At 32.0% G+C, this 23312-nt stretch overlaps 4 protein-coding genes across 8 annotated transcripts in view; 2 read left to right on the top strand and 2 right to left on the bottom strand.

Moving 5' to 3' along the window:
* Tk (Tachykinin) overlaps positions 1 to 15262 on the top strand; it is a 49707-nt gene extending 34445 nt beyond the window's left edge. The window contains exons 2-7 of one of the 3 annotated variants that reach the window (XM_067353959.1): positions 9501 to 9693; positions 9786 to 10001; positions 10281 to 10493; positions 10743 to 10968; positions 11651 to 11884; positions 13048 to 15262. In XM_067353959.1, the coding sequence (XP_067210060.1) occupies positions 9502 to 9693; positions 9786 to 10001; positions 10281 to 10493; positions 10743 to 10968; positions 11651 to 11884; positions 13048 to 13058 (1092 nt within the window). In that variant the 5' untranslated portion in view covers position 9501 and the 3' untranslated portion in view covers positions 13059 to 15262. Of the gene's footprint in view, positions 1 to 9500; positions 9694 to 9785; positions 10002 to 10238; positions 10494 to 10742; positions 10969 to 11650; positions 11885 to 13047 lie in introns of all 3 variants that reach the window. The other 2 variants (XM_012367699.2, XM_012367700.2) reach the window with 2 other exon arrangements.
* On the bottom strand, positions 173 to 3221 carry LOC136999594 (uncharacterized). Its single transcript, XM_067353961.1, has 4 exons — positions 2845 to 3221; positions 2593 to 2737; positions 1245 to 1453; positions 173 to 1126 (listed from the first exon to the last, which is right to left on the bottom strand). Exons 1-4 carry the CDS (start codon positions 2928 to 2930, stop codon positions 1042 to 1044), a joined length of 525 nt encoding a protein of 174 aa, XP_067210062.1. The 5' UTR covers positions 2931 to 3221; the 3' UTR covers positions 173 to 1041.
* An 821-nt stretch (positions 15263 to 16083) lies between the features above and the next one.
* On the top strand, positions 16084 to 23282 carry LOC105672651 (COMM domain-containing protein 4). Of its 3 annotated transcripts, none has more exons than XM_012367728.2 (8): positions 16084 to 16196; positions 21600 to 21650; positions 21874 to 21945; positions 22103 to 22168; positions 22292 to 22331; positions 22433 to 22633; positions 22823 to 22969; positions 23122 to 23282. In XM_012367728.2, exons 2-8 carry the CDS (start codon positions 21648 to 21650, stop codon positions 23157 to 23159), a joined length of 567 nt encoding a protein of 188 aa, XP_012223151.1. In that variant the 5' UTR covers positions 16084 to 16196; positions 21600 to 21647; the 3' UTR covers positions 23160 to 23282. The 3 variants fall into 3 exon arrangements, with proteins under 3 accessions (XP_012223151.1, XP_012223152.1, XP_067210061.1); XM_012367729.2 differs by having other exon boundaries at positions 16085 to 16196; positions 21600 to 21738; XM_067353960.1 differs by lacking the exon at positions 21600 to 21650 and having other exon boundaries at positions 16103 to 16196.
* Positions 16404 to 21182, bottom strand: LOC105672650 (DNA ligase 1-like). Its single transcript, XM_012367726.2, has 4 exons — positions 20934 to 21182; positions 19646 to 19707; positions 19235 to 19434; positions 16404 to 18963 (listed from the first exon to the last, which is right to left on the bottom strand). The coding sequence occupies exons 2-4, from the start codon at positions 19703 to 19705 to the stop codon at positions 17190 to 17192; spliced, it is 2034 nt and encodes a 677-aa protein (XP_012223149.2). The 5' UTR covers positions 19706 to 19707; positions 20934 to 21182; the 3' UTR covers positions 16404 to 17189.
* Positions 23283 to 23312: the final 30 nt, after the last annotated feature.

Here is a 23312-nt window from a genome sequence, read left to right as displayed (position 1 = left end):
ATATACTCCACGAGACAGAAAGCATGGGTGACGATATTATCAAAATGTGCGCTGGAATGGTAATGCTTTACTATATTTTCGAATATATTTGCGTGCATTAACCCAGATATGTCACCGAAAAGTAAGTTTAAAAATTTCTATTCTCCGTCGAATACATTAATTATTAATTATCTTTTGTAATTGGTGTGTTTTGCGGCCTTTTATAATCAGCATAATCATAATTTATAATTAGTGGGTTTTCTCTTCATTTTTAATTAAAATTGCACAAATATCAACTATCGCAAATTGAAACACATCGCATCACTTCTTGAGGTTTTCTAATTGGCATAGTATTTCCTAATTGTATATTCCAGGAATTTATAATTTGAGATATAATACAAACAGACAGCTGAATAAATTTGTTTTTATTCAAATAGATAATATAAATTTTCTAATTGACTAAGAAGTTTGAGGAAAAATATGTAAAATGCAATTTAAAGTCCGTAACTAGAAAGGAGTCTGTTAAACTAATATTAATGTTATTTTATTACACGCTTGTTATTATGGAAAAATCCATTAGAAGTAATTTTTTAATATTTGACAGTAATAACAATTTTGCATTTTTTATATATATTTGAAAAATAATTTTTATAAAAAATATTTTATTTATTTATTGGATTATAGGATTTTAAATGGTATGATGGATCACTGTGCAGGCGCAACGTGCTCGTTGATTTATATTTCTTATAATGTTACTTTATTATTACGATAATTATTTCTGTAAGGATGTTAATCATGAAGACGACAAAGCAGAAAGTTCAAGAAAATAGCAATTTGTTTCATTAAAATTTTAATTTATTTAAATTATTCGTATTATATATATAATAAAAATAAAAAAAATTTTTATAGAACTTAAATACCTTCTTTTATTTGCAAGTAAAGTATTTGTAATACTTTTTTTATTTTTATTATTCTTTTTGATATTTTGCAGTAGGATATTATAAAAGTATGACAAGCAAGGATAAAATATTTATTTTTACTTTATCTTACAAGCATATTAGGTCATCCATTTACAAAAATGCGTCTTCGCCTCAAGACGCTCGCTCTTCTCTTTTGCGGAGTATCCGTTTCGACATCATAACATGGTCTGCAATAATTTAACATTAATGTGTTGTACAATTATTAAAAATTAAATTTCTAAATACTGTTTTAATTAAATGTAAATTTTGATTCTACTTTATAATAATTGTAATTTGACGTAATACCGTAATTTTGTTCCTACATCAATGATGGTTTCTTGCAATCGCTTGATAGCTAAGCGCCACGTTGCCACAGGATTGTCATCCACGACAACTTTACACTCGTGTTCAATCCATGCTCCCATAGTAAGAATTACGATTATTAATACAATTCCTTGTAACGCTAACAACCACTGATTACGATACGCGTCTTTCCAATATTCGCTCGCTGTAATCTGTACAATGTACGTTTCTGATATTAACATAAATTAACAAAAATTTACTCTCGCTTTAAAATCTCCGATATTATTGAAAGAATAGCTATTAAATCTGGGATACTTTATGAATCGTACTTTATTCTTTATGAGGAAGTTCTTTTTGCTACTAAATCTCTTTTAATAATGTGATTATAAAAACAGAAGGCGAGTTAAGTTTGTTTAGTTTTTATTACGGAAGAACAAGTTCTCGGCAAACGGACTTCGTAATTTTTTTTATCCTCACAATTGTGAGAAACACTCTGAGCGTCATTGAATCCGAAAGCTTAAAGGCCCTCTTATTGTACGCGCAAAGTGCGCTGTCACCACGTAGAAATCGCGACACGGCGGCGTTCTGTCGTAGGAATTCTATTTAAAGTTCCTCGACAACCTTTCTATCGATTGCTCAGCTGTCGTTGCAACTTTTGAATCCGTCAACGCATTTTCGCTCCACGACGAAATGCTACCCGCAAGCTATAAAAAATTTTTTTCGCATTGACAAGCTTTACCATTTTTTCTGCTTTTCATATGAATGAATTTACTGGTGTATCCAACGAGACTTGCGTCACATATACCGGATATCCTTCTTATGAATAATACGAGAAGCGAATAATTAAAGTAAAATGCTAAATGTATATCGTTTTAATATTATTAATTAAAAGTTCAGATTAATATTTTCAACCGTTACCGTCCATTTTTTTACGTCGAAACGTTCCATTTTTATAGAAAATAAAATATCAAAAATAAAATATTTTAATATTTTTTTATCTATTACAAATTTATATTTTTGTGACAGAACATATCTGCCTTCATTAAAAGTAAAACAAAACATTTTAACCGAAAATTTGCCGTCAAAGTTATAAAGTACGGCAACAGACTAAGAAGTAACATCGATTATATTAGGTTTCAACACAGAAACTTTCTAACAAGTGTGTTAAACAGAAAATTAATTAAATTTGATCTACGATAAATTATTTTAGTTAGGAGTTGAACCTTAATATGCTTGTATCTTTTGGAAGAGATTTTATCGATACAGTTATTAAAAGTTATTAAAGTTTGTTTAATAATAAAACGACATATTGGAAAGAACATTACGAACAAATTGCAGCGGATAGAATAACCTTTAATTTGCTCCTGTATGAATCTTCATTTCTTTGTATTTGTAGAATTTTAGCAGTTTTATTATCGAAGTCACCACTCTCAGAAATTATTCGCAATTTAGACGCTTTCGAAATACAATTGCTCGACTTACCAAATTTGGCTGTACTGAAAAAATACGGCTATTATTGCTGCTTTTTATCTCATTATGACATATCCAACAAATATAAACAAATATGAAAAATTCGTGTGAAATTATAAAAGTATGATTTTACGTGAATATATTTGAATTATCCTTTGATGTTTTTCTCTTCGGTTTATGGAAGACGCTAAATGGTGAATGAGTTACAAACTTAACCATATTATTATAAACAGAAAATTTAGCGAAAGAGCAAAGATAAGAAATTAAATTGGATATTCAATTTATGCGATATCGATATCGTATTTATTTTTGCTATCGATAGTGTATAGACACCATTATGAAGTTAAATCAATAAGAATTTAATCAATTTAAAATTTTTCCACTTACTTTACAGAAAAATAAAAGCATAATAAAAAAACTATTGTTATTGAATTTGCAATTGTCATTATACAACAATTGCATCAAATAATAATCAGCATGTTGTAACCTCTTGAAAAATGGATATCTCTCTTGATTGAACGGACAGCTATCACGTAACCTACACAGTTTCCGATCGGATACGCTAGTTTCCGACTGGTGAGTTTCCGGCACTATCGCATGTATCTTATCGAGGATCTCAGAATCAATGTTTCATCATTGCGAAACAAAACAAACAGTCACGTCTAATCGCAGCAGGAAGCTTCTTGCTAGAAAAGCGCCAATTTCGTTCTAATCGGAAGTAACATTGCCTTTGCTCTCGAAGTATCGAAAGCTTTCTCAAATGTGTGTGCTCGACAATATTTCTGACTTCTACCCACATTACATTTAATTATATTTTTGTTAAAGTTTCTCGTTCGTGCTTCTTTAATCAAAGCTTTAAGAGTTATTTACTGTCCGCAACGACAGACTTATAAATTTAACAAGAGTTAAATATTTCACAAATGAAATTGTGCATATTTATTTTACTTAAGAATTTCTTAAGAATTTATAGAATTATTTGCGTAGAATATTAATGTCGGAAAATGTCAAATGATAAAGTTGTTCCAATTTCAAATTAACAAACGTAAACGCAACACTTGTGCATATTACACAGAATGTTGGATCTGTTTTCTCAAGGATTAGCACCTTCTCTGTCATTTGCGAGAATTCACCACGCAATATCATTTATAATCCCCCATCGGAATACTAAAGGTTAACACTGGTATTAGCCACAGCTATTAATATGTCATTATATTATTGTCGGCTCGTACAATAGCCGCGTGCAATGACAAAACATGCATTATTCTAATCTAATATGTCGCATATCTAACATACTTGTATATACGGTTTGCTCAATTTATCATGCACAATATTAAACATAATAGCTCAGGTTTCATGTAATAATGGAGCCTTTTATAGAATAAGTGTTAGTCGCGGCGCTAGTTTGAATTACAAAATTTACATGCAATAATATGTGCACATAATCCGCGCATAATCTTCAATACAGCTATTTCGGTCACCTTTTCACTGCAATATGAGGTAAAGCAACACTTGTGTAATTTATTGCCGTTTAAATATTTTGACAAATTGGTCAATGACATACAAAAATTGAAATAATAACCATATATGAATATATTAAATATAAAATAGCTAGCTTAAATATAAAGTAGCTAGATATATCATAGGATACATTAATGTAATATATTATATCGCGCAAAAAGATCCAACATTCTGAAAATGAAGAGCAAACCGTTTGTTTTATTCCCTTGAAAATAAAGCGCAGGTAATCGAGCAGCATGACGCCGAGGAGTGAGCACCGACCGTGCGTCAAATGAGTACGCCCCGGTTGGTTTGATTGCAAAAACAGCTGACCATAGTTCCGACTCGTTTCGCGCACCTTTCTCGCACCTGCAATCAATCTTGTGTTACTTCCTCTGGGATTTCTGCCCACGTCGCCGGAATTACGGATGGCCTTTACTTTTACCATTATACCCATCCTGATATTCACCAGACATTTTGTGCATTTTGTTTTGGGGAATCGGTTTTTTTTTTATCTTTTTCTTTGCGAAATTATCGCGTAGATAAGTAAAGGGAATTTAATGTTTGATAATTGAATATTGGGCGATTGAACATTGGGCGATTAAAGTGATTGAATCTCTCTTTCTTCCTTTCTCTCTCTCTCTCTCTCTCTCTCTCTCTCTCTCTCTCTCGATCGTATGCGACAGGTGAAGACGTGTTCTATCGTCTCGTATCTTGAGAGAAAATATTCTGTGTCGAGTCTTCTTTCTTTATAGCTTTCATTCATTATAGCTCGAAGTTTTTTCAAACATTCTTGTTTCGTAAATATGCGATACAACAAGCTTCGTGTTTGTACCTGTGGCTTTCTACACGAAAAATATAAATACCTAAATAGATTAAAATGAAAAGAAGAGCGTTTTTTCTATTAGTTCTAAAAAAAGTAATTAAAAGCAATTATTAAATTATTTTGTTGGTTTCAAAGTGTTATTGGAATCGTGATTATCGTGACAAAAAGAAAAAAGAAAAGACAATCGGTGAAAGCACAGGGAACATCGATCGCATTAAAAATGAAAAATTATTTTAATTTTATGCCTCCTAGAGTCGAGTGCCATATAAAAAACGACGTCTTGACAACGTGGGACGTAGTAATGCGCGCACGTTGCAAACTGTCGAGGTCAGCCTCTTTGTCGCGCAAAGTAAACGGAGCGAGAATTCTAGCTCGACAAGGGGGCAGAGACGCCAAGAACAACGGGTAGTCATGCCACGGGTAGACAAGATGAGGAAAGTAGCGGTGTGATAAGAGAGAAAGGGGCGGAGGCGGAGGGTGGCGAATATGTGAGAGAGTGCTGATGGCCTATTCCTCGCCGCCGCGATCGGTCACTCGTGTAATCGTTCTAAGCAAGCTTGTCCTACACGTTTACTCCTTTAAAGTCCACGATTGAAAGCTTTCAGTGCTTTCACTTTCGTGCGGCGTGAGATTCACCGAAAATTTGCTTGCGATGTTAAAGATATTCTATAAACATCTCCGATATTTACCTACGATAGATCAATATTACTATCACGTGTCCGCCTCGGATTGAAAGATGTTTATTTAAAATAATTTTTTCATGTCCCAAGTACTTTCTGAAATATCATTAAAATCAGATATCTTGTGTAATATTTTTCTTTGCCATAAAAAAAATTTATTCCTCTCATTCGAGGATTTTCTCATTTCTGATATTCGAGCTGGCGTACACTTATGGTGATGTTTTATCTGACACATTCGTACATTGTTGTCTTAGGGCTATTATATTCAAGAGTGATAATAATCGAAAAGCCAGAAGGGCTATAATAAATCACGTCTTTTGTAAATCAGAAAGAGCCTCATCGATAGAGTTAATATTTTGCTTTTGGAACCATCGGCTGCGCAATCAACTACTTGCTTATGTTAGATCCGATGTTTAGCAAGATTTCTAAGATATAATTCTACACTTTGCACAGTTTTTTGATAATATTTGGTGGATTTCATGTAAGATCTTGATTTGTGATGGGCTGAAAAGTATCTATTTATTTATACGTTTACGGTGTACATATATCATTTCAATATCACGTGTCTACGCACGATATTGAATCGCGCTGAATGGAAGCGTATTAAACTGAAATCGATCAACGCCTCACAATGCGGCGACGAGTAATATACAGGCCGCAAGGGAGAATACAAGGATAACAAAAAAACAACTCGTTCTTTCAGTTTTCGATGGAGTTTATGATTTGATTTTACTACATAGTGCTCAGATCTGTTACATATCATCACATAAATCGTATACAAACCATTATCAATTTATCTTTCTTTTATATTCGCGTAAAATAGTGATAAAATATGAGATTTCGATTATTAGTAAAAATAAAATTTCAAAAAATCTATCAAATAAAATTGGAGCATTATTTCGTTCGAAACCTCGAAAATTCTAAATTACTTCGGTTTTATATAAATGTTTTATATAAATATATAATGATACATATACACTTTCCTGTATACTTTAAATGTGCATTATAATAAAAACAGGAATTTCCAAAAAAATTTTCAAGCATTTGCACATGTTTAAATCTGCAATAAAAATTAGCGTAAAAAAGTTTCTTGCTTTTTATTTCGTGTTATTTCGATTATTGCAAAAAATTGCAAGAACTTTTCTAAAAAATGCTCGTCAAAATTATTGCGCTGTGTAATTTATTGAAAATGTGCTATTTTTTCTTTCAAAATGCTTAAGTAATTTCCAACTTTTAAGCGTTCTCTACTCTTTTTTTCTCTTGAATAAAAATAATTAGTTCATCATATTAATTAAAGAATAAATAAAGTACTACAGACATAATTAATTTGCTTGGTTTGCTTAATTAAACTTAATCAGGCGTATCTCAAAAGAGGAAAAATGTAGAAATTCTAACAAGATGTATGAAGTGCAAAATTTAATAATCATGAAAACTCTGTGTGTGTGTGTGTGTGTGTGTGCGCGTGTGTGTGTGCGCGCGCGTGTGTGTGTGTGTGCACTTGAGAATATTATGGATTATTACATTTCCGATTTAAAGGATAGTGGCAATAACCGCAAAGCAGTAATGTTTTTATTATATGCGTATAAAGGAGAATTATTCTACTGCACTGCGAAAGCAAATAGAGTTCTATTGTGTATGTGGCACAATTTGCATACAATTCAGTCAAAGAAAAGCACATATTATTGTGCTATAAGATTTAATAGCGACAAACAATCGATTGATATATATTAATGTTTCCGCTCGTTCTCGGAGAAAAATGTCAATAAGCCTGCGCAAGCATTTTAATATAAGAATTTAAAACCCGTCCTCGATTAAAATAATTGGAATTTTCTATTTTTTTTCTTTTCCATTTTCTCGGTGGCCGCTTATTGATATTCTTTGTTCTCGCTGTGGCACTTTGGAGTGAATGCTTTGAGAAAGGCGAGCCTTCCATTCGCTAATTATAATGGAGAAATTCTAATCCACGCGGACTATCTGCGATAATCTATTGCCAAATCCGTGCAGATTGACCAGTTGCCGAGAGTTTAGAAATGACAGGAAACTTCAAGTCTACGTGAATTATCTCTTCGAAGTTCTCGGCAATCCGCGCAGATATGTTAATAGATTAGCAGAGATAGTCCACGCGAACTAAGATTTCTTTTCCAAAACTCCTTGCCGATTACAATTTTATAAGACCGAAAACGACTCGAAATTGAGCCGAAACGTTTAATTACTTTATATCTTCTGATAATAAAGAAGCGTTTATTTTGCGCTTTTACATCCGCGCTGTGGCTTTTATAATATTTCTCTTGTTGTCTCTTCTATTTTTTATTGTCTTTAAAAATCGTCGCAGTTAATACATTGTTTAATCGATCTCCGCTTTGAAGAGTAGCGGCACTTTTACACCGGTGTAAAATTGAATAATCTGTTGAGAGGCACGGTAAGAAGAGAAAATTACACGAGCGCCGCTCCATTCGTTGTATTTACGTTCGGCATCGGCGCCGAGTGCTTTCAATTCATAAACTTAAGTATTCAATTATCTTCAAAAGGCGTGCATTTCTTTTCGAATTAATAGACACTATCTCGCAAGTTTCGATTCAACATTCCTTTTAACGTTGCTCCCTATGCATCCTTTAAGATGCTTCTTTTATGCAACACGCAGGTTTTCTTTGCGAAAGCGTTTTCGCCGCTTCCTAAATCTTCAGTATCCGCTTTTATTTTGCACGTTCTATCTTGCGCGAATATTATCTCTCCGCAATATTTTCGTCTACTGTACATTTTTCTCCGCATAACGTAATATTTTATATGAAGAGGGTGTTTTAAGCTTTCTTATGTTTTTCTTATGCAGCGAAAAATTTTTATTTGTATGTACGCAGAAATCACAATTGATCAATGCGAAGAAAAAAGGATTTTTATTACTTGTTTCTTATAGTTTATAGTTTATAGTTTATAGCTTATAGTTTATAGTTTATAGTTTTTCTCTTTTAACAGCTTAGAAATAATTTCTTTTTATGAAATCGTTTTTACATACTTAATAAGTAAAATTGTTACCGTCATTACATATTCTCAAAATTTTTAATAAACGATTAATTAAAAGGGCGGTTATTATATCAATGCGCATTTAATTTATTAAGTAGAGAATTCCATTGGATCAATTAATACGAAATGTTCGATCCACATTGGGTGCTCTTCAGTGGAAATGATGTTGAAGAGGATTTAATACAGATCGAAACATTTCGTATTAATTGATTCACTTTATAATTTTGTGTTTAATGAATTGAATGTGCACTGACGCCAGTGGATGTGCAATCACGCCTTATACAATTTTTATGCCTTATTAGGTTTTTTATTAAGAATTTCGATCTTTCATTTAGAGCCTACTAGAATTTATTGCTTCAAATGCAATGAACCTGTTCGCGTTTCTTGTCGCATTTAAGGCTTTAACAATCATGTGATTGAAATTGGATTGGATTGAGTTTGATTTGATTGAATGTCACTTGAGCATCTGACAGCTGTATCCGACTGATTGTTAGTCTTGGCTAGGTTGCTAATGAACAATCAAATGTGGTTACTTGCCTCGATAAATTACTTCGGCATGTATCTTGTCTTTCGTGTACCTACATACATGCCGGGATGCAACAATGAGAACGGTGGAACGATAACTTGAGCACGTACTGCATACGGAAGCTTGGAAGACGTGCGCGTTTGAGTTGCGCTTCTCGAAGTAGAAATGCCAAAGAAAGAGAGCTTCAACGAGACAAATATTTTTTTTAGATATGCTGATTGTTTTTCTACGTTACGTTTCAGAATGCTTTTCTGCTCGGTACTTTTTCTGGCGGTCTGGATTAATTCGTCGTTTGCCGAAGAATCGTCCTCCAGCGATGCCGCGTCCGCTAAACGAGCGCCAATGGGATTCCAAGGGATGCGCGGGAAAAAGGATCTCGTTCCCACATCTTCGGAAGATAGCGAACTGTCCAAAAGAGCTTTACTGGGTTTCCAGGTAAAGTATTCTCTTTATCGTAGAAAAAGTGAAAGGCAAGAGTCTCACATTTTTCCATGAATTATTTACGAAAAATTTTAATTATTGCGTAGGGTATGCGCGGTAAAAAGACTTTAGATATGCCGGACATTGAGGACAATCCTCTGCAGGACGAGTTTGACAAACGGGCGCCAATGGGTTTTCAAGGCATGAGAGGGAAGAAGGATTACTTTATACCTGATTTCGAAGATTCCTATTTTCATGACGATTACGAAAAACGAGCACCTATGGGATTTCAAGGAATGAGGGGAAAGAAATCACTGGAGGAGGTAAATTCGATTCTTTGATGTTGATTGAATTCTTTTAATAAAAAGTTTAGAATGCTAAAATAATTTATATTCATAAATTTCACACTTTAATCGTATTTTATTTGTATTTCCCAATTTATATTTTCGATCGTTTAAGTATTTTAAATAATCTTTTTTCAATCGGCAATTTTTTATTTAATTAAAATATAACGCTTTATCCGTCTTGTTTAAATAAAATCTGTTAAAATATACAAATAGGTATTGAGCGAAATGGAAAAGAGGGCTGCGATCGGCTTTCAGAATATGAGGGGGACAAAAGGTTACATTTTTGATCCGCAAAGTTACGAAAAGAGACTTCTCGCGATGGGTTTCCAAGGTATGCGCGGAAAGAAACAAGAGTTCCCGGCAGAATGGGAAAAAAGAGCTCCCATGGGATTTCAGGGAATGAGAGGCAAAAAGACGCTATACGACGAGATAGAGGAACTCGAAAAACGAGCCATTATGGGTTTTCAAGTACGTTCAATTAGTTTTGGCAAATCCAACAGATTTCTGAAGAAAGATAAAAATGTGTAAATTAGCATGTTATTGAGCATATGAAAAAATAAACAAAGAAATAAATAATGGAATAGGTGTACCCGCAATTGACCACCTATGCCAAAAAATAATTTCGCTTGTGTAATTAATTATTTAACAAGTTGAATTGATTTAATAATCTTTTACCTCTATTTAATAATCTTATCTTTTACTTACTAATTTTTTTAGGGCATGAGAGGTAAAAAGGACGGCTTTGAAAATTACATAGATTACTATGCAGACCCTCTGGATTTTGACAAGAGAGCACCAATGGGTTTTCAGGGAATGAGAGGCAAGAAAGATTCGGACAAAAGGGCACCAATGGGTTTTCAAGGCATGAGAGGGAAAAGGAACACGGGAGAGCGATTTGGATCTGAGGCAAACTTTGGAATTCGATCATCAAACGGATATCAAGGTAATCAATCTTATTTACATACGGTTCAATTATTAAGAAGAAGAGAAACTTCTGAATTGCTTGTCAAATAATTTTAAAAGCTTTGTGATCGTCGATAACTTGTAAAAGAATTACTGGTTAAACCATTTATCTCAAATATTTATCTACAATGTAAAATCAAATTACTTTTATATAAATTATTACATAAAAATTATTGAAAAAGAAAGCTTATCAGAAATTTTTCTTTTTACACGAGAGGTTTTTAAAAAGCTGGAAACGTTAATTACTCGATAACTAATTGAAAAATATTTGCATACATAAATTTTATGATGGAAATTGCTGAAGAAAACAAATCGGTTAAATCTTCCATCTTATTTAATTAACTATGTTACGACTGAGAAATGTTTTCTTTCGTTTTTATCGCGCACTCGAGAATATTTTGTGAAATAACCCGGCGCTTTTCGAATACCTCTCGTATACGACTAGACAGACGAGTCGAATCGATCGAGTCCATCTCCAATGCAAAGGACGCAGAGAACGAAGGCTTTCTCAAATATTTATCTTATTGTTCACGTGTTTCGCCGAATAAACTTTGTATAGTGAAATGTGACGGGCAATTTTTGTTTTCTTCTTTTGCCTACCGTCCGCGCGATACTGAGTTCGATATGGTCACACTGGCCCACGTTCTATTTCCCCCGAGCAGGAGCGGGCGATAGAAGAAACGCTCTAGCCTCGTGCCAGGTCGAAAAGCGATCGCCCTTCCGATATTTTGAGATGCGCGGTAAGAAAAATCCACGATGGGAGTTACGGGGGATGTTTGTGGGGGTGAGAGGCAAAAAGTGGGCGACAGCCCCGTACGAGGACGACAGCCCGTTCATAAGCATGTTTGATAACACCGAAAGGATCGGCGTGGATGGCGACTCGCCGGCAGCATTAGGTAATTGGCACAGCCAGTTGATATGAAACACTCTCACATCGTACTTTTTTCGATGCTTCGTCTATCCTTCGTATCTAATGGCTGAATAACTATGCTTCTCTACTGCGTGTGAAACGGCTTAATTAGCGATAGCGGGAAAGAGAGAAAGTAACTGAACTCTTTTTCAAAAATATCTTTTTCAAGATATTTTTTATAATATCGAAATATGTACATACACGATATACATGTGCGATATATTGTTCTTGGTAGGCCGAACATTATGTGCTGTCCTATATTTCTTATCTTTATCTTGCATGTAACACGTCAGGCGTTTAAGTGCACTCAGTGTTCTGTAATATTCATCGATATATACGCCTTACGCCTGCTGATAAAGTTTATTTATGCTTCTTCAATTCTCCTACATTCTGTGATTAGCACTTATGATCGTCCGTTTACGAATTATTCCGCACTAGTGATGTTGTGAAAATATTTTTTTTTCCTTGCGATATGGGTGCCAAGTGACATTTAAAACAAAGCTGTGGATTATCTACCTGGCAACTGTGAAACAATAGCAACGCAAAGGTTCGCTTTAAAACTTTCGCGGCACATTGTCGTCGAAAAGTTGCTCATCATTGTGTACTCATGATTTACAAATTTTATTTATCATTAATATTAAGATGACATTTCGTCTAGTTATGAAATCTTATATATCTATACAAAATTTATAAATTAATTATGAGTAAAATTAAGTATGAATTAATTAATTCATTATTTACAATTTACAATAAATTGTAATTAATTCATTATTTACAATATATTATAATTAGTTAATTAAATCTCTAAATTGCGTAAATGCTTTACGTATTTTGAATTGGAAATTAATTTCCTGTAATATCTCAGATAGCTAAATAAATTCATAATAGCTATATTTTTTTAAATTTTCATTTCAACTAATTTTATTTTATTTTAAAATAAATATGAATTAAATATGATTAATTTTTTCTCAGTAAATTTAATAAATATATTCTATGGCATTGACAATAAGAATTAATTTCAAGATAAGATTTATGTGTTCAAAAGTGCTGTCTAATTATACACTAAACACAACTGAACTCCGAATATGACGTCTTTTTCCCAAACATTTCGAAAGGATCATAAATGTCATTTCCTGCTTTATGTTTCAGATTCACAATAATGCAACAGCCCTTAGAAACGATAACTGTTACGAAAAACACATCTTCTCCAAATAATTAAACCGATATAGCTAAAAATCTAAAAAGCGAAGAAGAAAACGTGTCTGTCAGTTACAGTGATAGATGCGAGCGATTGTTGTTCATTTATTAATTTATTATAATTCAATTATTTAATTCAATAATCTGTCAATTGGAGCTTCATAATTATATTTTACATATATCGTTGGCCAATATTTCTCTTCAATGTGCATAGTTTGTCATATGTATGTCATTACATATATTTTGCCGCTAGCGCAAAATTCAGGATCGTGTGCAATGGATGCAAGCCGCAAACTGCAAGTCGTAGATGCAATCACAAGCGGAGGCGTAAACTCAGAATGTACACAATGAACAAAGACATGCATATAGAACAGTTCTAAAGCAGAACTCTTCTTGCGGTTTCCATGAATAACTTCTGCATGCAGAGAAAATCAGATTTATGTTTAATTAAATTAGAATATGTTTGTGAATACTATTACTTAATATTCCGTTCTAATTTGTTTTCAAAACATTTTCTGAATATTTCAACATGGAGACAAATATATTGCTTAAGATTGGCGCGGATCTCGTATAACTGACAATGCGTTGTTCACGCTGAACATGTATGACCCTGTTACGTCAATCAGAATTCTACCCAAATCGATAACACTATTGAAATTTATGTGAGCTTAATTAAAGAGTATGTGCATTAATTTCGCAAAAAAACAATAGAAACATAAGTGTCTCTTTTTATATAATTTGATGTAGCCATCAGAAATGTTGTTTACAGTCACACGTCTACGATTTGTATCTTGTGATCTGCTTTCATTGCAAGCGACATATTCATGGTGTAATTATTTATAGATTGATTAAGACGAAGATATATCTCTTCTGCTGTCTATGATTGTATGTACATGTCAGTAAAGTCTTTCAAAATGCCTATATCAGTATTAATTCGTACAGGGTGTATTATCAAAAGTAGCAATTAGTAGTAGTGATATATTCTTAAACAAATTTCAAGATTATCTTTTAATAATAATTTTAACAAAGATCATAATCGATCACGAACTTTGAATTCTCAACATTGGATCTATATCAGCAATTAAATGTCAAATTAAAATTTCTAAAATGTCAATAGTTTTAAATTAATATAAAAATAAGATTTTACACATATGCACAATTAAATTGATTCATAAAAATGCCTAATTTCAAACAATAATTACGTATTTAAAATATTCAAAGGAATTCGAAGTTCACAAAAAATGCATTTCTACTAATAATCTTTTATGGAACACCCTGTATTAATTTGTCCCGTGCATAGAGCAGAATTTTTTTCATTTCAATTTACAAACGCATATTACGCATCGGCGCAATTACGAAAAGTAATTTCACGTCCTCGATTCCGAGAAATAAAATGTACACGGGAAACAGGTGGTGTGTAAGCTAAGATTGAATAGTGTATAAATATCTAGCATATCGTGACATAGATAGGAATTATATTTTTCTCTGGATGTTAATCGATAATGTTATTGTAGATACAATTATGTTTTCAGTCATCATCCGGATTCTTTGATTCTTGCCTCCTGAGATGTAAATTTATCAATCACGTTGGAAGGTGACCATTTTTGTGGCCATTGGTTGCATCCAACGAGATGACCTTTAATTATTGAGATCCTGCTGATAATTAGAATGTATTTAGATTCTGTCGCGATTTTGATGAACAACATTTTGCTTGATTGATTGATTGATTTATATATATTCTTTTTTATCTTAACGATGATATAACAGTGATCTACCGCACGTGATAAATTCCTGTCAAAAAACTGTAATTCACTAATTTCAATCACGCAGTGTGTGGGATTTATGTTGCCATGTATCTATGTTGCATACCTTGTTATAAAATAATAAATTGCTTGAGGCTCTAATGTTTCTATAGCCCACAATGTTTTATTCATGTCCTTTCTTTGATTATTTTATAGGCGTAGAAATGCGAAGGTTCAATATGATTAGATGTGTAAAATCAGTTTGGGGAGCGTAAATTTTATTCGGTACACTGTAAATTTTTTTGGATCCGTCGTAAATTGAGTGAGAAAACTTACGAAATCTAGAAAAACTACAATGAGAATATTGCAAATCCTGATTGTAATTAGTATAAACAATAATCAATAAATGGCTGTCATAAATGATATATATTTTGTAACTGCATATTTTCCAAACATTATAAATACCCGTTTATATTTATTTACGTGTAAATATATTTGCTAATAAATAATTATATTAGTTAAAAAGATAGCACAAAGCATCGATATATAATCAAAACGTTAATACATCAATCTACATTTAAGAGTAAGATTTGAGTATAACAAGTTAAAATTGCGGTAATTGTAAATGATTGAAAGCGTTTGTGGGGGAATAGAAAAATCGATGTACAAGGGATTTCTTGATCCGTTTGCAGACTAATCTCTTTATGATAATATTTATATTTTTAATTATTCTCCTTCTAAAATGCTTTTTAATGATCTTGTAATTTGTAATATTTCATATTGTAAATGTATGTTCAACGTATTTCTTGCGTGAAAACATATTTTCGAATAATGTATAAGAAATAAATAAAACCTATTAAACTATAACTAAATGATTTACATTAAAAAAAAATCACATAGAGAAAAGATATTCTATAAATATGTGTAATTAAAAAATTTGTTGTGCCTCGATGTATTATTATATAAATTCAATACATGTCTATATATGTACAATTGATGAAATACATATCAATAAAAGCAATTAATTATAATTGTTTAATTATTTGAACAATTTTTGTTTTTTTACTTATTTTGAATATAGTTTTTAAAATTGCATAATTTGAATTATATTTTTCTGCAAGTCTTTTTTAATTTATCTTTCTTTTTAATTGTTTATTTTTTATAAATATAAGTAATGCGATTGAATATAAAGTAGACATGAGCAATGTAGTTTCCAATTTTACCAATTAAAGATCAGCTTAGTTCCATCATTATCGACTTTACGGATTGTCACAATCCTAGTCTAACCTGAGGTGTGTCAGCTGTATGCAAGTGTCAATCAGTATCAGTACAATTTTTGTAAATGCAGATGTTTATCAGGTAACTATTTTTGTTTTACATAATTTTTGTAAATGAATATCGTCACGACAATACATTTGAACGTAAAGTAATCTATATGACGTGTGAACCGGCGAGGTGTTTTTCCAGCAACTATGTTTTTATAGGTTATATTTTATATTTTTAACGGAAAAACGTAAAATAAAGAAAATACGTTAAATTAATTAGCATTAATATGCGAGCAATTAGTGTTTGATAATACATATACAAGCATGTGCCATAAAATATTTTGTAGTTTTACACTTTCATGTGTTTATATATTTATAATTAGTGCTATATTCGAGATACATTTTTTGTCAATTCTCTGATTTATTTGTGCAAATAAAAAAACAATACTTTATATTAATTACAAGAATAAAATAAGAAATGGAACAAGATATTACCAAAGTTTCTTTACTGTTTAACACACTTGCTCTTATATGTATGAAACAAATTTGTTATAACTACATATTAGTCAACCTTTAACATTTTAATATTTATTGCCAATCCTTTAATATATTATAATAAAAAATCATTCTTTCCTTCGTATTACATGGTATTAGTTTATCTATTGAATTTGGCAACATGCAACATGTATAACAGACACTACATTTCAATTCGATTAAATTATCTGAATATAGATATCATTTACATATACAGAAATTTTTCTAAATCTTATGTCTATTTTTCAAATTGCGCATTTATAAATGAAGTCGTGTCTGCAAGCTCGCTTAACTAATTTTTTAATAAGTTTATTTTCCTTTTCAAAAAATTTATCTTATAATTCATTATACGTTGTAATATACATATTTTATTTGAAAAATGATGCGCGAATTGCCGTGTTTGCGTTACAATCAAAGCGGGTGGAACTATGATGGAAGATATTTCCAATGTACGGTGTCTTGCTTCTCTTATTGTAGCGTTATGCAGCCAGAAATCGTATCTATCGCACGACGCGTCTCCTAAGGCCTATTGTTTCGCATCTGTTTCGAACTTCTAATTTCGCAGCAGTCGCGCCTTGGTCAGAAAGTTATTCAAGTTGGCTCGTTTTCCTCTGGCTACGTAGTACGGGTCGTATGGCGCTAAAATTTCATCGAGCTCTCCACGTCGATCCCTCGGTGATATCTTGTCGTTTGACAATTCGGCCACATTAGTATCGTAATTATCATTATTATATTTTTCCGTTAATATCATGTTTAAAAGAGACTTCATTTTAGCGTGATTTGCATCGTTCTTGTTTCGCTTCAGCATTCGGAAGAAACTGTCTTTGAATTCGTGCAAAGCTTTTTTACCTCGGGAAATGATGTAAGGCTCGGTGAGTCGTAGACCTTCTAGAATGTCGCCATGCTTGTCCCTTCGCTCGAAAGACGAATCTTGAATATTCTTCTCAATATTCTTCCACCACAGCTCTTCTTGAAACTGCGAACCCATCTTGCAAGTTTCGCAAGCATTACGCTTTTCCCGATTGTTTGGATAATTCTTTATTCCGAAGGTTTTCGAATCGAACTTGTCTGTTAACTGCGAATCCGTTGTTCCTGTGTCATCGTTGTCGGCTTCTAATTTATTCATTTCGTTTCTTGCTTCCTCTTCGTTTTCCAATTTTTTCCGATGCGCATAATACTTAATTTTCCATAATTTTTCGATGAATTTGTGGTTTGCGTCATTTTTATTTGAGCTGTTTCTCCCGCTGTCGAGCAAATCTTTTCCGCGAGATAAAATAAAAGGATCGTCGTATGTGCTTAAATCGTCTAGCTTGTCGATATAAACTTTATTTTGCTCAAACACATCTGTTCCATTCTTTTCGGCACTTTTCTTGGAGCTCACGTCCACCCAATCGATTTCATAAGTTTTATATCTTTTAGGGTCTTCGGAGAATTTTCTATTCTTTAATAATGCCGATCTTTTATTTCTTTTATTTGTGCCACTAGCAAAATGACTTTTGTTATTAAATCTCTCACTTTCATTAGCTGTGCTATTGTGATTTACAATATTATTAGGATCATTTTCACGCTGTATCTTCTGATCTTGGTCAACAAAGTTTGTAACTATTACATCATCCGAGATTTGATTCTTTTTTGTAAACTTGCGCGGTGGTTGTTTTGCTAAATCCTTCAGCTTATCCTTTTTATATTTTTTAATGGAGACATTATGAGGAACACTTACGTCCTTTTTCTTATTAGTTTTTCTATCCTCAGATTTTTTGTCGATCCTGGAAAACTTCTTATCTCGATTCTTTGTTTTAATCGTATCGATATTGTTTGTATCTTTATTAATATCTCGGAGAAAATTGTGATGGTTTATTTCTTTTTCGTCATTGTTTTCTTTAACTGTGCTATCCTGATAATTTTTATTTATCTCGACAGATCTTCTGACTCTGTTTTTCATCGATGCCATTTTGCTCGGATAATCAATGAACTCGTAATCCTCGATAGTCTTGTCTCCTTCTTCCGAATCCTCAATTCTAAAAATTTTTTTTCCTCTCGTTAGTATATAAGGATCGCCATTTAGATGTCGCGACGAGTCCTTGTATTCGGGATCGATCTCAATCCACCTTGGCTCTTCGACGTAAAACGGTTCTTGAATCTGCCGGTGTTGATTATACTTGCGATAGTTTTTCTTTGCAGTTTTCGAGCAATCGTCTTGTAAATCCTCACTTGTTTTCTTTCTCTCTTGTATGCCGATGGAGATCAGGATCGTCGGTTTGGCGTTTTCGACTTTTGGCTTATCGGAAGATAGGTCGACTTGTGAATACCGTGCCATGTTAGACCGTCTGGAATCAAATTTTATTTTTTATTTAATTTACTTCAGTATTTTATCATACACATAATTTTTCAACTATACTAGTATTTTTTTTCATTAATTTTCAGTCGTTTATTTTTTTAGCAAAAATTTCCAGTATTTTAATGTTTAACATTGATATACTATGCGAGTTTCTAATATCTCTAATTTTTTAATAACACGCAAATAATTACAATTTTGATCAAAATAGATTTTGGACAAAATAGATGTCATTTTAAATAATATTGTGCTTATTTTATTACCTGACAACCGCTATGGGAACTTTGTTTGTTTCGCTAATGAACCGCGCATCCGAAATTCGAGGCAGTTGTCTGTCATCGTCGTAATTCACGAGATCTTCTATTTCGGAAGGAGCATCGCCGTGTAACAATCGCTTTATTTTCTTATTCCAAAATTGCTTGTCACGAATCCATAGCGTTTTTGGTTTTAGATGATTTCCCATCTTGAAGTATAAAAGCAATTTGTAGATATTGCAATCTTTATTCATTTTAAATATGCGCAAAAATATAGCATTATACTAGCTTGCAGCAAAGCTTTGAAAATTTTTTTTTCCGATTAATTTTCATTGAAATCAATGCGATTCTTTGGAACAATTTTTGGTGAAATAATTGCAACATATAATTTTAAATAGTTATAAACAATATTTTAGTTACCAGAATATTTTCAGACATTGCTATTGATAGCAGGGTTGTGGCCAGCAATATTATCTTCATTGCTGAAATTAATGATAGTTCATGATTATATAAATTACATTTTCGCTCATTGCCGTGATTTAATGGAAATATAAAAGTTACATCTTTTAATAGAGATTATAGCAATTTTATTATTATTTTTGTAATTTTATTTTGTTGAAAGATTTATTTGTATAATTATAAAAAGATATTTATTGTTTATAACCGTTTAATTAAATGATATGGAGAATTATTATAACTATTATAAGTATCAATATTGACAATATTATAGAAATCTAATTTCTTCCCATCCATTAACTGTCGTACAAAAAAAGATATACAGAGTATTTCGTTACAAGATTGCATTTCGCTAATGGAGAATTCAGAATAATTTTAATATAAAAATTTCGGAACAAAAGAACAACTTTAATTAAAAATAATTGAAGTTAATAAATGAAGGAACGCTGATTGTAAAAGTTGTTCTTATCAATGTTGGTTAACGTTATTTTATTTGGAAGATGCGAAAAGTATTTTGATTAGAAATCTCTGAAATGTCTAGATGCGATAACTCTCTGTAGCTGCAACTGATATATTTGTCTGCTATTATTATTCGAATTAATTTCCAATTGACATAAGTACTAGTCATGAAAATTATGTATTGTAGAATTCGTGATAATATTTGTTCTAAATCTCGCGGTTAGATCTTACGCGATTAAAAATAGCATTTAGTTCTTTCGGTAGGCCATTATCAAGAAATCCTGCCGGCTTTTCTAGTTTTTTTCCAGAAAAAAAAGAGCTTTTGATTTCTTTGGTGATCATTATTAAAAGCCGATTTTGTTGGTTTTTTCTCGATGAATATAAACTGCGACGAACTGCCACAACACAGTCGCAATGAATCAATTGAATTCAAGTAGCTTGATAAAAATAATGATTTTCAACGGTGTAAACGTACTTCTTAATTTATATATTATCTCTTACATCATTTATGTACCATAAGCCATTATTTATAATAAAATCAAATAAGAAAAATCTACACTATTAAAATTATCGTTCAGTTTTTAAGCAATCAAAATGATTATTATCTTACTGGCTTTCCATCATCAAGTAACTTATTTGTTAAAAAATCTTAAAAAGTCACCTCAAGTTAGTTGCAATTAATTTTATATGATACTTTTGATAGTAATTTCGAATGTAAAATCGCGGAGTATTCATTGACAAGGACTAAACCGTAGAGGAATTTAGTTTCTAACTTAATTATCGGCGCTCTTACCTGTTGCGGCGTTCACCTGTTGACGGATGTCTGGCGTGCGCGACTTCCTCGACTAGAATGGCACTCAGCCCATTTTTCACCGACTATTTATGCTCGCTGGACAAAATTCCCGAGGGCTATCGTCGCGGTCGAAGGCTTAGGCGGATTGAATGGGGAATTCGTTCACAAGACGCTGGCCAATCTACTGCGCCAACGAGTGTAAACATCTTGACGTCCATGTCTGCTCCCCAACTCGTAGCATTATGATACTTATTGTTAAAGATATTATCGGCGTGAGAGAGAGAGATATTGCAAGAGCGACTGTTTCCGCCTACTATTTCTACCCCCGAGGGTACACGGCAAACCCAAAGTATACGTAGTTTGATTGAATGACGTAGATCTCTCCGCGGTTGTACTAGGAGTGAAAGCTTGACAGTGAATTACAGTGATATTGGTTAAGCATTTTTCCTAGAAATGTATAAAACGAATCAATATATTCTGCAATAATTTAAAAGACAATTATATTACAATAGAAAATTATATTTTAAAAATATAAGAAAAATATATTGCGAATTTCTGCTATAATTGCAAGACAACGCCTTACTGCTTATATGAAACTATAGAATTGTTATAATAATAATGTAATTTTAATTGTCGAAAGAATTGATTGCACCATCTGATTTTTAGGTAAAGGGCATAAAGCAATTGTGAACACGAATTAGGAAATTAATCAAGATGGTAAGATTTAATTTACCAAGTCGTTACGATTATTTTGCAAAATTACGATGTCTTGAATAAATAAGATTAGTAAAATGAAAAGTGAACTGTAAGTTTGAACATGTTTTGTAATTAATTATTCACTTAAGTTTTTCTGTTTATTAATAAATTAATTTATTAATACATTATTAATAAATGTATTATTAATTTTAACAACTTCACAAACTCAACTATCTAATATCAGAGATTCAGATTTCTTGGCGATGGCGACTGCCCTGACTGGTTGTTGGCGGAAATCAATACGCTTTCACGAATGGTATATAATTTATGATTTTATAATATATCTGATATATATATATATTTACACAGTTTCTAATTATATGTATAATATATCGGAATTCGAAAATTATACATATTATAAAAAAGATATTAAGACAATTTGTAACATATGTCGATTTTTAATATTTTTTTAGACCTCAATTAAAATGAAAATGCTAGGCCAAGCAGTAGCTAAATATTTAGCCGAAGGAGAACTTGACGTGAGTATAGATCGTGACTTTGTTTAATTTTCAAATAAATGGCTATTAAACTTAGATAAAAATCATATTTTTTATTTTGGAGATATGATAATCATTTTTAATTGCACCACATTCAACTTTTAGGAGGAAAAAGTGAAAAAGATTACACAAGACGCTAAACTTGGTGAGTGTAATTCAGTATATCATTATTATTAAAATCGTGAAGTTAAATCGCGCGAAAATAGCTGATAGATCGAGGAAAGTACAGAGATTTGTTTTATTCAGATGCAAGCGATGGGAAAGCGATGGTAGCCGCTCTCGAATTGATCTTTACATCTTCCGCCCGATACGGCGTTTCTGCCGCTGACTTGAGTAGCGAGTTGCAACAATTGGGATTGCCACGAGAGCACAGCACGGCTGTAGCAAGAATTCATACAGATCACTGTTCTCAGATCACGGCTGTTCTTTCATCGCAATCACTCAGAGGTGAGCAGTCCAAGCTCTTCGTTTTTTATAAAATTTAATTTAAACAATAATGAACTGCCATTAATTAACTTTTAATTTAAAGTTTGGGTCTAAAAAAATCAGTTAGTTCAAGAAATATTAAATTTATATAAACTTTTATTACATAAATAATTTGATGTACGTCAAAATTTATTTTTATTACCTTTGCAGTCAGTCGTTTGTCGTCCATTGAAGTGTTATCTTGCGATAGCGCCTCGCCTGTTTCTACTGTGGCATTAAAGTTAAAGAAAATAGATGGCAATGAAGAAGATTCCACTATAAATATCTCGAAGGACGATGTGCAAGTGTTACTAAAGGGTACGGACAATTTAATTACGACTTTAGATAGAAACCATTTTTTTTAAGATTATTTAATTACAAAAAAAAATTAAAAAATTTACAATTTTTGGAAATTAAATATAATTAAACAATTTATTAATATTTTCTAACATGCTGTTTTTCTTTTTCAGAGTTGAAAAGGGCACGAGCTCTAATGGAAAATTTGTGAATATATGTATTATAAATAAGATATAATATATAATGTCTTTAATATGTCTTACTAAATTTACAATGATTTATTATTAATAATATTTGATATTTGTCTGTGAAAATAAAATTGAAAAAATTAGAACATTGGAATATTTTATTTATTTCCAAGCCG

The sequence above is a fragment of the Linepithema humile genome, chromosome 4 (genome assembly GCF_040581485.1).
Source record: "Linepithema humile isolate Giens D197 chromosome 4, Lhum_UNIL_v1.0, whole genome shotgun sequence".
NCBI classification, from domain to species: Eukaryota; Metazoa; Arthropoda; class Insecta; order Hymenoptera; family Formicidae; genus Linepithema; species Linepithema humile.
This window is presented reverse-complemented; position numbering and strand designations above follow the sequence as displayed.

Excerpts from the sequence above, each read along its gene's own strand:
- LOC105672651 (XM_067353960.1), top strand. The coding sequence starts at position 16,143 with ATGCAAGTGTCAATCAGTATCAGTACAATTTTTGTAAATGCAGATGTT. Across the intron at positions 16,197-21,873 it reads TAAATGCAGATGTTTATCAG|AGATTCAGATTTCTTGGCGA; the intron begins GTAACTATTTTT and ends ATCTAATATCAG. Across the intron at positions 22,332-22,432 it reads TACACAAGACGCTAAACTTG|ATGCAAGCGATGGGAAAGCG; the intron begins GTGAGTGTAATT and ends TGTTTTATTCAG.
- LOC136999594 (XM_067353961.1), bottom strand. The coding sequence starts at position 2,930 with ATGGTTAAGTTTGTAACTCATTCACCATTTAGCGTCTTCCATAAACCG. Across the intron at positions 1,454-2,592 it reads CATACAGGAGCAAATTAAAG|ATTACAGCGAGCGAATATTG; the intron begins GTTATTCTATCC and ends TACATTGTACAG. Across the intron at positions 1,127-1,244 it reads GATGTAGGAACAAAATTACG|ACCATGTTATGATGTCGAAA; the intron begins GTATTACGTCAA and ends AAATTATTGCAG.
- LOC105672650 (XM_012367726.2), bottom strand. The coding sequence starts at position 19,705 with ATGAAGATAATATTGCTGGCCACAACCCTGCTATCAATAGCAATGTCT. Across the intron at positions 19,435-19,645 it reads CAATGTCTGAAAATATTCTG|ATGGGAAATCATCTAAAACC; the intron begins GTAACTAAAATA and ends TTATACTTCAAG. Across the intron at positions 18,964-19,234 it reads GTTCCCATAGCGGTTGTCAG|ACGGTCTAACATGGCACGGT; the intron begins GTAATAAAATAA and ends ATTTGATTCCAG.